Genomic DNA, 12,935 nt, shown 5'->3' with positions numbered 1-12,935 from the left:
TCTCATTTAATTTCAATTCCTTGCTCTCCTTATTTTGTGAACTTGTGGTAAAAATGTTTATTTTATGAACTTTACTCAATGTATTTCCTAATCAACATGAGGTATTTGGATCAATTGGGCATGACGCATTTAATGACAAGGTTTATTGCAGACAAACACTTATTAGAGGAAACTATTATTTGCTTAACACTTCGTCATCCATTCCTAACCCAAATTATTATGGATGTGACTTTTGGTTTGAGCTACTTTGTATAATGTGTATGTACATGTGTGTGTGTGTTTTTTTTTTTTTTTTTGCTAGGCTCATATATTCTCCTAATAGAGATAATCCTATTTGAAGTACTGTCAAGCATTAAATATAAGTACATAAGTACATCTTTTAACAGGAATTCAAATTTTGATTCACTGTGTCATGAGAGACTAGTTTGTTGTGCTCCTAGCTTTTATTGGTTACTTGTATGTGTCTTGAAAGCAAGTTATTGGGCGTGATCAATGTCTTATTGAATAGAACCCTATTGCGGCGAGCGCTCCCTAGAAGCCGATGAACACTGGCCCAGGGGGCATAGGTGGCATCCTTGGGATGCTAACATTGCGGGTTCAAACGGCACCTACAAACATTTTGGTGTTTGCCAACTCGAAAGAAAAAAGAAAGTACTCTCTGTAACATGAATGCTCGCCATATTTGTGTGCATACGCTTATTGCTCCAAGGGTCAGCTCCATTCAGTCATAGAAATAATAAGTTTCTACTAGATATGTTGAATTCTACTACCTTCAAAGCGACTGTTAATTTAGACATGATCTGTGCTCAAACCAACAAGTTTCAAACTCAAGAGGGAGTGCTAGGGCTGAGCAATGATCAAACTGGACTGGGTAAGATATCATCTCAAAGTTTATTTTGAAAAATAATCAGGCTGAAAATTTTGGTCTAAAGACTAGTCTAGTTAGGCCTGATACAGGTCCAGGTTGCTTTGCCATTCATGTATTTTTTTAAAAAAAAAAAAATTTGGTAGCCATTTTTTCACTTATAATAGACGGTCATGTCATGTATACAAAATAAACCAACCTTAATCTAAAAATAAAATAAAAACTATCAGAAATAATTAAATGAGGCAGAAGGATTAGGTTAAAAAAATATAAATTAAAGAAAATAAATGTAAGCACTGGGTCAGGTCAGACCAGACCATTTGGTCTGAGTCAGTCCGAAACCCAATCTAACCTGACGTCCAACCCGGTGCAGTCCAGCTCGATTTTTTGTTTGGATTGCTTTTTTAAAGCTAGACTCGACCAGGTATTTTTGGAATAGCCCTGGGAGTACCACCATTTGACTCTCAAAGATGAAACTATTTAAAGCGACTTCATGCTGATTATATTGGATTTGGGCCTTGTAATATTCCTTTTATAGAACTGGTGCTCGTGGATCCTTCTTTTCCCACCAACATGGATGCTTGTCGCACTCACTTATGCTTAGTTTCAAAATACTGTATCTTCATTGCATTGATTGAATGTTGTAGAATCGATTTCTTTATTGGTTGATTCTTTGGGTAATAATATTTAAATTTAATTCTATTGCCGATTTGTATATTTCAATGCTTTTGTTTGACAATCGTTCATTACAATACATGTTATGTTTCAGTGGACATATTCATCTCTTTGTGGGAGTCTTTTCTTCATGGCTGTCTTTCACAACAATGCCAAAAAGAAATCTGTCTTCCACTATAAGATGCAACGGATTTTTTTTTTTTTTTTTTCAAATTTGGTATAGGATGCGAAAAATATTCTTATTCTCTGCTTTTAATTCCTTTTCAAGTTACATTTCTTCCTTAGCCAGATCAAAACACATTGTTTAATCATCACTCTTTATGGAGGAAAAGAGTCACAAATGAGAATAGATACCAGTGACATCCAGACGGCCCCTTCTTTTTCTTAAAAAAAGGTCAAATTTTTATGGCTTTATCTTATTCCATATTTGGCTCAGGGTGCAATAGAATCTTTGCACAGTTATATCAGTTGAATTGCTAAAGCCAAAGACAGAATCTAATTTTATTCTCAACTCAACAGTTCTTTTTACATTCATCAAAAAGCGAACCTACTGGGCATGGTAAAGAATTTGAAAAGTTAGCTATATTAAACTTTCAAATAATAAAATTTACTTTTTAGATTAATATTGATATATGGTGGAGCAGATCAAATAATACATTGAACGAGAATGCCTCCAAAGAAAGGAAAGAAAATACCAATCTTCATCCAAAAGACACTTTCTTTTTATTCTGAAAACCAGACAATACATGCCAAGTATATATCTAACCTTGCTTGCTTTCCTTTCAAACCTCAGCCTATGGCAATACCTAAACAAGGTTTCGCCTTTTCTTCTGCGCTCTTTCTTCTCATGAACGCCACCTAGCTTATTACTACAAAGCCATGACCCATTGATTACAAAAGGGTTTCAGAACAAGTTCTTGGTGTAGGGTTATGGAGAAATTCATGAATCTAACAAGGTTAGTAATTCTGAATCTTTATTCCTTACAAGTATTCTAGACTGCATGATCTTCTAGCACGCACAAATCCCAGACAAAAAAAAATTCTTGTATATATTTTGCATCGTCTTACCAAGCGGGTATGCCAATAAGATTGCTTTATCTGTGTCACCGAGGATGGTTTGTTCAATCAGATTTACTATCATAAAGGGATTTTCCAGCAACAGAAATTGGGGTTTAGTGGGGAACTAACACTGATATGAGAATCATAATTATCATCTTTTTGGCTGTGCACGTTGGTTAGGTCAAGTGTTGACGGTTCACAACCAGAGAAAAAAGGTGATCTGAGTCGCGGCAGAGACCAGAAGACATCAATGCAGAAAACCCAATCTCATCAAGGTAAAGAAATTTCTTTATTCTATGAACTTAATTATTTGTATGAGTAAAAAATAATAGTATCATTGCTTGAACCCAAAAAAAAAAAAAAGATTTTTTTCCACATTGTTTAACAAAGATAAGGGGCTAAAAAGAAGGGGAAGAAATTGTTATCTACTAATTAACACTTGCTCATGTCCCAATATAGAAAACTTTCTATTTGAGGAAAGAGAAAACTGGGGGGTTATCATATTCTTATGTTCTTTTCCTTTTTGCCTGATCAAACAATCAGTGAGGCTAATGTTGACATATTCTAGTGGGGAATTTTCGCAGAAAAGAAGAAGGGTCAGAATTGGTTTCAGAGACAGTTCATAAGGAAAATGAATCGGGATGACCAGTCTGGAGACTTGGAACATGTCACTGCTATAGCAGCCGCCGCATATGCAGCTAGCAACCAAGAAATTTCAGAAATCCCACAACAGAAGACTGGTGGATCCAAGAGATTCTCAGGTAAACAGATAAGAACACACAACAATCACTAGGACTATCTAACTTCAGCCTTGTTTGCCTAACCTTAAGGACAGTGCTTGGACAAAAAGTTTTTTCCAGTGAAAAAAAAAAAAAACAGAGAGAGAGAGAGAGAGAGAGAGAGAGAGAGAGAGAGAGAGAGAGAGATTTTGGAAGGTAAATAAATTAGATTAACAAGTTTGAATCAAATGCAGATTCATTCAAATTCACAGATGGAAAAGGGAAGAAGGAGCCAACATCACCTGCTGGAGATGAAAAGGCCATGGCCAGTGTGCCATCAAAGAAGACATTAAGTTTTAGAGAGCTCTTAAAGACAAAATCTGACACCACAGAACCAAAAGTTGCTGCACCAGCACAATCTGAATCTTCTAGGCCGCCAACTTCAGCAATACCACCCACCAGGGACACAGAAGCAGATGCCTGGGAGAAAGCTGAGCTTGAAAAGATCAAACAAAAGTACTTGACAGTAGTGTCATATTGAAGTTCCTTGAATATACACTGCAAATACCTTGCTTCCTGCATTGTCTTTACATTGCATAGGTTTTCATATTTCATACTCTAAATAAAAATTATTGTCAGGTATGAGAAGTTGAAAGAGACAATAGATTCCTGGGAAAACAAGAAGAGGAAGGAAGCAAAACGCAAGCTGAACATGCAAGAGGTTTTACTCATTCGAACTTTATGATTAACAATGATATTGCATAGTGTGTGCTTATGATCTTTCTGAAATATCAGAGTGAGCTGGAGCAAAGAAGGCTGAAAGCGATGGACAAATTCCGAGATGACGTGGACCGTATTGATCAAATTGCAAGGGGAGCAAGAGAACAAGCAGATGCAAAACGAAGGAAGGAAGAGCTTAAAGCAAGAGAAAAGGCAAATAGAATCAGAACAACAGGAATGCCTCGGGGACCATGCTCTTGTTTCTGAGATAACTATTATATCTATCGCTTGGGGCCATCAGTAGATGTTTCTTTCAATTATTGTATCTATAATTCTCTCCTTTTCCCTCTCTTTTAAGAAAATCATGTATGGCGCTAAACTATATCAAATCCACAAAATTTATGAAAAACTGTATGAGAAGCTGCACCTATTCCACAGAAAGAAGTTCCTGTCCAAAATTATTGAAGATGTTCATAAACGAAGGATCACTCAGGGCGATCTTGGTTAAGTAGCACATTAGACTATTACTTTTCACCTACCTTCACTACTACTCTAAGATGCTAGAGGATATATTCAGAGGAAAAATATGATAATAAGCAAACGTTTTATCCAATAGGTGCCATTGGTGTCTGAGACTAAAATAACATAAATACATTCTCCCTGGTCGTCTTTGATGCAAAAAGCTAATAAAAATTCATAAAAATGAATGTTAATTGGCCTTACTACCTAAAATACCACTTCCACGACATTTTATTAGCTTCTTACATCCCTATATATTTTCATTAAGTATTCTAAAGGCTTTTAAAAAATGGTATGATAACATGGCTACAATAAGTAATGCCACAATAAATGTCCAATCCAAACCTTAAAAACTTAAGCCACAGAAAGAGAAAGGACATTTGACAATTTTTTATACATTGAAAAAGGAACCTCTAGGAGGGTTGAAAGTGGAAACCAATACATGTAGACCCTTGGTCTTCCGTTTAAGTCTAAAATGCACTTAAGCATGAGGCATGAAACAAATTTCTGAACTTACATAACTTCAATATTTTGGCACATGAAAATTTTCATCACTTAAAATTTCTCTTATGCATTAACTAATTGTCCTCAGCTGGTAAAAGGAATCACAATCAATTTCCCTGTTCAACAGAAGTGAGTTGCTCACAGAAGATTCACCCCAAGTTGATTTATGAAGAACATTACCAAGAAAAAGAAGAAGAAACATAAAAGTACAAAAACCTCCAAGTGAACAAAAATAATAAAGTCAAGCCATATCTCAAGAAATTATTTCTTTGACCAACCTCTCCAGAGTAGGGTATGCAAAGTACAATACCAGGAAAGAAGGGACAGCAAAAACTATGGTGAGTAACAAGTAAACAGATAAACTAACAGCACTAAATGGAACTGCAAAAAAGGCGATCACAAGAAAAATGGCGACCAATGGGAATTTGGACATAATATGAATGAAGAAATCCAGAGATTTATAAAGGGAAAAAAGGCGTCTAGTTCCATCCCTACTACCATCATTGCCATCAGACTCCCTTTGCCCAGAACCAAGATTAATTGAGCGTCTCCTAAGGTTACAATTAGAAGCATGATTTCCCTGAAGAAAGTTGTTCAAGGGAGGACATATTGGTTGGCTATTCACATTGGAAGAAACAAGCTTATATCTATCACCATTCCGGCTCTCAACCATCCAAAGGAGGAAAAAATTCTTACAAGGAAACTTCAGATTTCCATTATAAACCAATCGGAATGATAATAGTTGGCACCATGGGCAAGAAACGAAAAGTGGGATCTTGATTTGTTGGGTGAGAAGTTTCAAAGCAGCCCATTGAAGTCCCAGAATGCAATTCTTGCAGAGAGTGTGTCCACACCACAAGACATAAGGCACATTCTCAACTATGTTGAAAGATTCCCAGCATATGGGGCATTCCAACCCTTCATCTTTGCTGGCATTAGAGAAGACCTCATCATCTGAGCAGTCTGAACAAGTTTGGCTTGTCTCTCTAGAGTTTCCTTTCACTCTAATATTTGCCAATGGATTTGCAGCAAAATTCCACATTATAAAGGACAAGCAATTTTGTTAAGGAAACAGCATCAACGACAAAAATATCAGTCGATCATTGTCCGACACGATCACACTGTCATGAAACTGGTTTTTGACAATCAGTCCTCCGCTGTTTATAACCAAGCCTTTCCAATCAGGCCACCTGATCAACAAGGTAACAAGTTATTCTCTAACCAGTCAGTGTAGATTTGGAATTAAACAACATTTCCTTTTGATGTCCAAGGCATGTCAAACGTAATCAAAAGATTCAGGCTAAAAAAAACGGCCACAAATTAATATGGATTCTATACTGGGAAAACAACTTTGCTTATTGATTCACAGCTCTTCAACAAATCGAGAGCACTTTAATTATATTACGAGTCTAGTAATAAGTCTAGCTTAGTCATCATTCTGCCAATGAGAAGCCAGTAATGGAACAAATAAATCTGAAAGGACTTGAAACCCAATCTAGTACAGAAGTTAAGGACCAAAAGCAAATCAATGGGACAAATAAATCTGTACCTCTAAATATCAGCAGTAGAAGGATCTGAAACCCAATCTAACGTGATTTTACAGAGAATTTCCGAACCAATCAAAATGTACTTCAAAAATAGGAAGAGAAAAGGAGAGATTGCTAGATCGGTTCTCTCTCTGACTCTATCCCTCTCCCCTCCCCAGACGATGCGCAAAAGCACGACGCTGTCTTTCCCTCTTCTCTCGCCAGAAAAGCGCAACGCGGTCTGCGTACGGTTTCAATTCGAAGAACGAGTAAATTCTTGTAAGAAAATAAACAAATAAATAAAAGACCATAATATCCCCTCAATAAGAGGGAGGGGGGGCAAAAGCCCTTCCTATCAAGATTCGACGGGTGTGTTTGAATTGACGTTAGATAAAACTTACTTCTAGTCTAACTGATTTTTGTAATTGAAATTAAGATAAATATCAGTTAGTATAATATAATTTATATTTAAATAGGTGTTTATAAAAAGTCAGTTGGAAAAGTTAAAAGTTGTTTAGATAATTAAATAAAAAATGAATTCAATTGTAAAATAACTAAAAAAGGCATGGACTTTATTAAATAATATTGTTTGATATTTTATATTTTTAATGTGATAATAGTTTAAAAAAATACCTAAAATTATTATGATAAAATAAAAATAGTTTATTTGTGAGATTATGAAATAAAAACATATGTCACCAAGAAAAATTTAAAAACAGATTGTAGATAATTAATTAAATATATATAATGGATAAACATGAATATAAATTAAAATTCATTTAGTCTAAATAAAAGCTAATTATACTAACGAAGGAAATGAGATAGAAGAGAAAATATGAGGGTAAATCTGAGTTGGTATATTTTTAATGATTACCGTTTGAAACTGCAGTTTGAAATGAAAAAAGTCAGATTTTCCTCTATTGAGTTCAACTGAGATTGAAGGCCAGAAGTTGGTTGAGTTTTTAGCCCATCCAAACAACCATTTAGAGGGTGTTTGGGTTCCAACCCAAACCAGGGTTTGGGGACCCCAAACCATGGTTTGGGCAAAAATCATCCAAACGCCCTTAAAAAAACCAAAACTATGGTTTTGAGTCAAAACCATGGTTTTGGCTCCAAAACCATGATTTTGGAAAAAGCAAAAAAATTTTGCTTTTGGAAAAAAAGAAAAAGTGTGAAAGCCTATAGGATATGTATCTTGTTGTTTTTTTTATAAACATATTTTTTTATAAATATATTTAATCTTATATCTTATAAATATATATACATATTAATTATTTATTAATTATATTATCTTATGTATTATTAATTATGTTAATAAAAAATATATTATTAACAATTTTATTCCTTCAAATTAAAATATATCATAAAATATATTTTTTCTGTAATTATCATATTAACTTATGCCTTTTTTAATAATTTGTACATGTAAAAAGTGCTTCTAGTAACAACTATCCAAACACTCTCACTTCTCAGAATCACTTTTTCACAAAATCTATTCTTCAAAAAATCTATTCTTCCCAAAATCTATTCTTCAGAAACTATTCTCCAAACCATGGTTTGGTTATATCCAAATACCCCCTTAGTCTAAGAATTCGGCTCCGTTTGGGTGACACCCCAAACCATGGTTTGGGGACCCCCAAACCGTGGTTTGGGTGATAAGTCACCCAAACACCCACTGGTTTTGGACCAAAACCATGGTTTTGGCTCCAAAACCATGGTTTTGGAAAAAGTAGAAATTTTTTGCTTTTGGAGAAAAAAGGGAGAGTGTGAGAGCTTATAGGATATGTATCTTGTTATTTTTTTTATAAACATATTTTTTTATAAACATATTTAATCTTATATTTAAAATATATATATATACATATTAATTATTTATTAATTATATTATCTTATGTATTATTAATTATGTTAATAAAAAATATATTATTAACAAGTTTATTCCTTCAAATTAAAATATATCATAAAATTTATTTTTTCTGTAATTATCATATTAACTTATGTCTTTTTTTTTAGTAATTTGTATATATAAAAAGTGCTTCTGATAACAACTATCCAAACACTCTCACTTCTCAAAATCACTTTTTCATAACATTTATTCTTTCCAGAATCTATTCTTCCCGGAATCTATTCTTCAGAATTACTTTTCCAAACCACGGTTTGGTTTCATCCAAACACACTAAATAAGTTGCAATTTCATGTTTTTTTATAAACTTTTTCTATTTGAAACGGTGATCCAAACAAGCGCCATCCTCGCGACCGCACTTCCTCCCCCACTATCAATAATGGCGAAGGGCGTGACGGCAACTTGGGTGGTGGCGGCGGCAATATCGATGGACGAGACAACAGCTTCAAAACAAAAGCAAATGAAATTTTTTTTAAGAACATGCAATGGCTGGTAACGAGTAATTCATTCGTATGGAAATGTATGAATGACAATTATTATGGTCTCCCTTGAAGAGAGATCAATGCAACAAGAGAGATGAGGATGAGTAGATATCTCATGTCAAGAAGTTAAAATTTGAGAATTTGGATGGAGAATTTCCAAAATAATTTTGACAATTTTTAATTTCTCTGGTTATTTTTATTTTAATAATTTTTTTCTTTTTCAAAAAGCCAAATTCCGATTTTACCCTAAGCGAGAATCCTGATTTCGGGAAGGCAATAAATCCCCGGGCATAACAGATACTACAGTACCTTTGATTGTGACGAAATGGACAAGGAAGTGGATCCTCCAAAACCAGAGCAGCAACAAGTAGTCAAAGCGGCGGACCTTTTCAAAGCGGCCGAGAACGGCGACGTCTCAACCTTCCAGCTTCTCTCTCCGGAGAATCTCTCCAAGGCCCTCTCTCTTCGAAATGAGGATGAACGTTCCCTTCTTCACGTCGCCACTTCATCCGGTCACTCTCAGGTCTGTCTTTCTTCGTGTTTCTTAATTATCCGATTCCTCTCTTTGTTTTTCCTCGAATCTGTGAGTGGAATTACCGGAGCTGAACTGTATTGGCAATTGTCTGGTTTCCCTTTGAGGAATTGAGTCCTGGTGGCTGTTCGCTTCTGAGCAGCCCTAGGTCCTTGTTTTTTGGGCGGTCATTTTCGGAAATTTTATCTTATCTTTGCCCTTTTGATATGAAATCAGGTGGTGAAGATCCTAGCATCTGCTGATGGGTCTACAGAAGTGATTAATAGTATCGATGAAGAAGGATGGGCTCCGATTCACTCTGCGGCTAGCATTGGGAATCTGGAAATTGTTGAGACATTGTTGAACAAAGGTCCATATTTCATAAATTTTTTATCTTTCTGCTGTCAAGCTTCATATTTTACTAGTTGCTAATTTGGAATCGTTCCTGTCACTGCTCTTGCTGTATTAGAGAGTGATATCGGAGGGGTTTGTTTTAAATTATTCATTATATCAACTATAATCTTATTTTTTAAAAGCCTAAATGTGTCTTACTCCCCCTACTTAAACTGTGCAAGACTTCTGGATTTCTCAGTATATTTCATTTATAATGTTTAAATTATTTCAAATGTTTTTCATCAGGAGCTGATGTTAATTTGCAAAATAATGGGGGCCGAACTGCACTTCACTATGCTGCCAGCAAAGGTTGGCTGAAGATTGCTGAAATTCTCATCTCCCATGGTGCCAAGATCAACGTTAAGGATAAGGTTATGAAGAATGACCGCCTTGAGATATTTATGGATTATTAGTATTTGTTTATCTACTAGAGCACCTTTTTCAGGACCGCTGATATAAGTGACTGTTCATGTGATTTAACTTTAATCAGGTTGGAAGCACCCCATTACATCGTGCTGCGAGCACTGGAAATTCTGAACTGTGTGAATTTTTAATTGAAGAAGGAGCAGAGGTTGATGCAGCTGATAGAGCTGGTCAAACCCCATTAATGAATGCTGTGATTTGCCAAAACAAAGAGGTAAGCTTGTTAAGTCGTCAGGTTGATGAATTTGTTTTACAGCTTTCCCATATATTTCTGTACTATGCTAGTGCATTTGGCTTTTTGCAATTTTTCTGTTGACTTGACAATAGAGGTCTGAATCTTGTTTGACTGTACTTGGATGTGAACCTTGGGGGATTATTTATTAATCGGTCATGGCATTTGCATATGAATTTATCTCGAGCTTGGAGTCTATATAGATAGAGTAGATTGCAGCGGATCTCATAATTACCAGGGCTTCTGCCTTCTGGGGTTTTTTCCAGGTTGCTTTCCTTCTGATAAGACATGGAGCAGATGTAGATGCACAGGATAAGGAAGGATATACGGTGCTTGGTCGAGCTTCCAGTGAATTAAGACCAACACTGGTAGATGCAGCCAAGACCATGCTTGAGGAATAAAACTTTGAAGGTAATTTGTGGGACTCTTGAAGGAGAGGAGAATGTTGTGTGAATGAAGAGGGATTATACTGAAGACCGGTTTTGTATACGGATCTTGGAGAAGTGTTCATATTGTTGAAAAATTATTTGAGATTCCGACGGGATAAATAGTTATTTTATACAACTAATATCAAAAAGGAAATTACTCTGCTCATGGTTCTTTTATCATGGTTTTCCTTGGTATTTGATTCCTCTATCTAAATTTGTTTTCTCATACATTATATGAAATTCGAGGAATTAGTCCGAATTGTTTATGATTTATAAATTAACAGCTTGTTATATATTTTATACTGTATGTTAATATATTAATATAGGTATATTGGTTATAAACATAAACAAGATGAGGAACATATTAGAAAAAAGTCGGTGGATATTTTGATTGCCCCTCTAGCTGTTAGTGTTCAGATTTGCAGAAGAAAGGAATGGAATATTGAGGTCTTCACGGAATGCGTCGGAGCCTTGATCATCCCTTCAAGCAAGTTAAGGAAGCAAAAAGGCTTTTGTTAAACATCCCCTATAGTTTTGTTTGCTTATCCACGCCCCCCCCCCCCTCCCTTTCTTTTTCCTATTTGGGGTGAACGTCCAATAGCTTTGTTTGTAAGTTATGGCTTGTGCCAACAGCTGAGCTAATTCATGGGAATACCACTTATTTCTGGACTTCTCATTCACCTCCATTGTAAAAATCGTCTTCTGCTTATCTGAGAGTATTTGTAGAGATCACTGGACGCATTTTCCGCGAAGATAACGTTGAATGATCTGAAAGGACACATCAGTGCACTAAATTAAGTTTTAGCGATTTATGACGTCAGATTTATGACATCAAATTTGGAGTGGGAATCCAGACCGACTCGCTAAAAAGGTCGGCCTCCATGTGAGTTGGTATTTAGCCGGCTTGAACCCGCTTAATGTGGATCAGCAGGTGATCAAGCTAATATGTTAACCTCTTCTTTGAAAAGATTACTTTTTTTAAAAATATTATTGTGTTTTTAATTCTTTCAAAATTTAAATTACAAATTCTGATTAAGTTATCTTTGTTATTATTTACTTTTTAAATGTAATCAATTGCTATTAAAATATAATAAATAAGATTTATTTGAAAATTTGAAATTCAAGAGATATTGTTTTGGGATTTTTCTAATATTAATCTATTTTACATTAGTATTCTATTAATTAAAAATAATGAATTAAGAAAAAAGTGCAAAACCAAATATGAAATCAAGTTTTTAACATAAGGTAGGGTTATGTTTAAATTGTGATTAAAATAGTGATTTTTTTAATTAAGAGTAGAGCAACGATTTTTTTTTGGCGCCATAACATGTATCAATTCCAATTGCCGTGAGAAACTGATAATGAGAGGCCATTGATAAGATCTTCACTTCTTACGAAGTTGTGGGTTATAAATTAATTCTTTACTAATTAGATCAACTCTTATTGACATATTAGAAAGACTTCCTCATTTAACTATAATGTATTGTTGACAGCTTCGAAATATGCCGCTAGTAAAGTGCTGAATGTAAAATTTAACGATAACGTATAATTAAAAAAATATATGTAACTAATTACTAATACTTTCAAAATTCAACTTCGGCATTTCGATAATTTATACGATGTGAGACATATTTTTACTTTTACCTAAAGGGAAGCGTCTGAAATATTCTGAAAGAATTTAGAAAACTATTTTCACTAGAGACAAAATTATTCTCATATGTTTATCTTAACACTGTAAAATCACCTCTGAAAAGTTAAACTAAACACTCTCTAAGTGTGTAACAGTGTAATACATTTAAAAACTCAGTTATCAATTGATAATTATATCACCAAAATAAATTTTTTAATGTGTACCAGATAATCGATATTAATGCACACTATAAATTTAAAATAGGCTGAATTAGACGAGTCATGGACTCATGGTGGAAGCCTGGATGGAGACATGGTGACATTAGACTTTCCAATTCATAGTTGAC

General features: G+C 34.7%; 3 protein-coding genes and 1 long non-coding RNA gene across 6 annotated transcripts; 2 read left to right on the top strand and 2 right to left on the bottom strand.

Annotated features, from left to right (window-relative positions):
* Positions 1-2,125: 2,125 nt before the first annotated feature.
* LOC114720646 (uncharacterized) lies at positions 2,126-3,698 on the bottom strand. Of its 2 annotated transcripts, none has more exons than XR_003737985.1 (2): positions 3,621-3,698; positions 2,126-2,638 (listed from the first exon to the last, which is right to left on the bottom strand). It is a non-coding gene; the product is annotated as an uncharacterized LOC114720646 (long non-coding RNA). The 2 variants fall into 2 exon arrangements; XR_003737984.1 differs by lacking the exon at positions 3,621-3,698 and adding an exon at positions 2,729-2,854.
* On the top strand, positions 2,417-4,447 carry LOC114720618 (remorin-like). 2 transcript variants are annotated; one of them, XM_028906291.1, is made up of 6 exons: positions 2,417-2,496; positions 2,780-2,874; positions 3,184-3,360; positions 3,591-3,834; positions 3,958-4,039; positions 4,114-4,447. In XM_028906291.1, exons 1-6 carry the CDS (start codon positions 2,471-2,473, stop codon positions 4,303-4,305), a joined length of 816 nt encoding a protein of 271 aa, XP_028762124.1. In that variant the 5' UTR covers positions 2,417-2,470; the 3' UTR covers positions 4,306-4,447. The 2 variants fall into 2 exon arrangements, with proteins under 2 accessions (XP_028762124.1, XP_028762117.1); XM_028906284.1 differs by having other exon boundaries at positions 3,573-3,834.
* Positions 4,448-4,951: 504 nt separating this feature from the next.
* Positions 4,952-6,837, bottom strand: LOC114720635 (uncharacterized). The gene is made up of 2 exons (XM_028906301.1): positions 6,611-6,837; positions 4,952-6,251 (listed from the first exon to the last, which is right to left on the bottom strand). The coding sequence occupies exon 2, from the start codon at positions 6,101-6,103 to the stop codon at positions 5,315-5,317; it is 789 nt and encodes a 262-aa protein (XP_028762134.1). The 5' UTR covers positions 6,104-6,251; positions 6,611-6,837; the 3' UTR covers positions 4,952-5,314.
* Positions 6,838-9,269: 2,432 nt separating this feature from the next.
* LOC114720601 (26S proteasome non-ATPase regulatory subunit 10-like) lies at positions 9,270-11,252 on the top strand. Its single transcript, XM_028906261.1, has 5 exons — positions 9,270-9,495; positions 9,721-9,853; positions 10,123-10,247; positions 10,367-10,513; positions 10,798-11,252. The coding sequence occupies exons 1-5, from the start codon at positions 9,298-9,300 to the stop codon at positions 10,930-10,932; spliced, it is 738 nt and encodes a 245-aa protein (XP_028762094.1). The 5' UTR covers positions 9,270-9,297; the 3' UTR covers positions 10,933-11,252.
* The last annotated feature ends 1,683 nt before the right edge of the window (positions 11,253-12,935 follow it).

Source organism: Neltuma alba, unplaced genomic scaffold, assembly GCF_004799145.2.
Source record: "Neltuma alba isolate B1F8T4 unplaced genomic scaffold, ASM479914v2 tig00002244_pilon, whole genome shotgun sequence".
Lineage (NCBI taxonomy): Eukaryota > Viridiplantae > Streptophyta > Magnoliopsida > Fabales > Fabaceae > Neltuma > Neltuma alba.
This window is presented reverse-complemented; position numbering and strand designations above follow the sequence as displayed.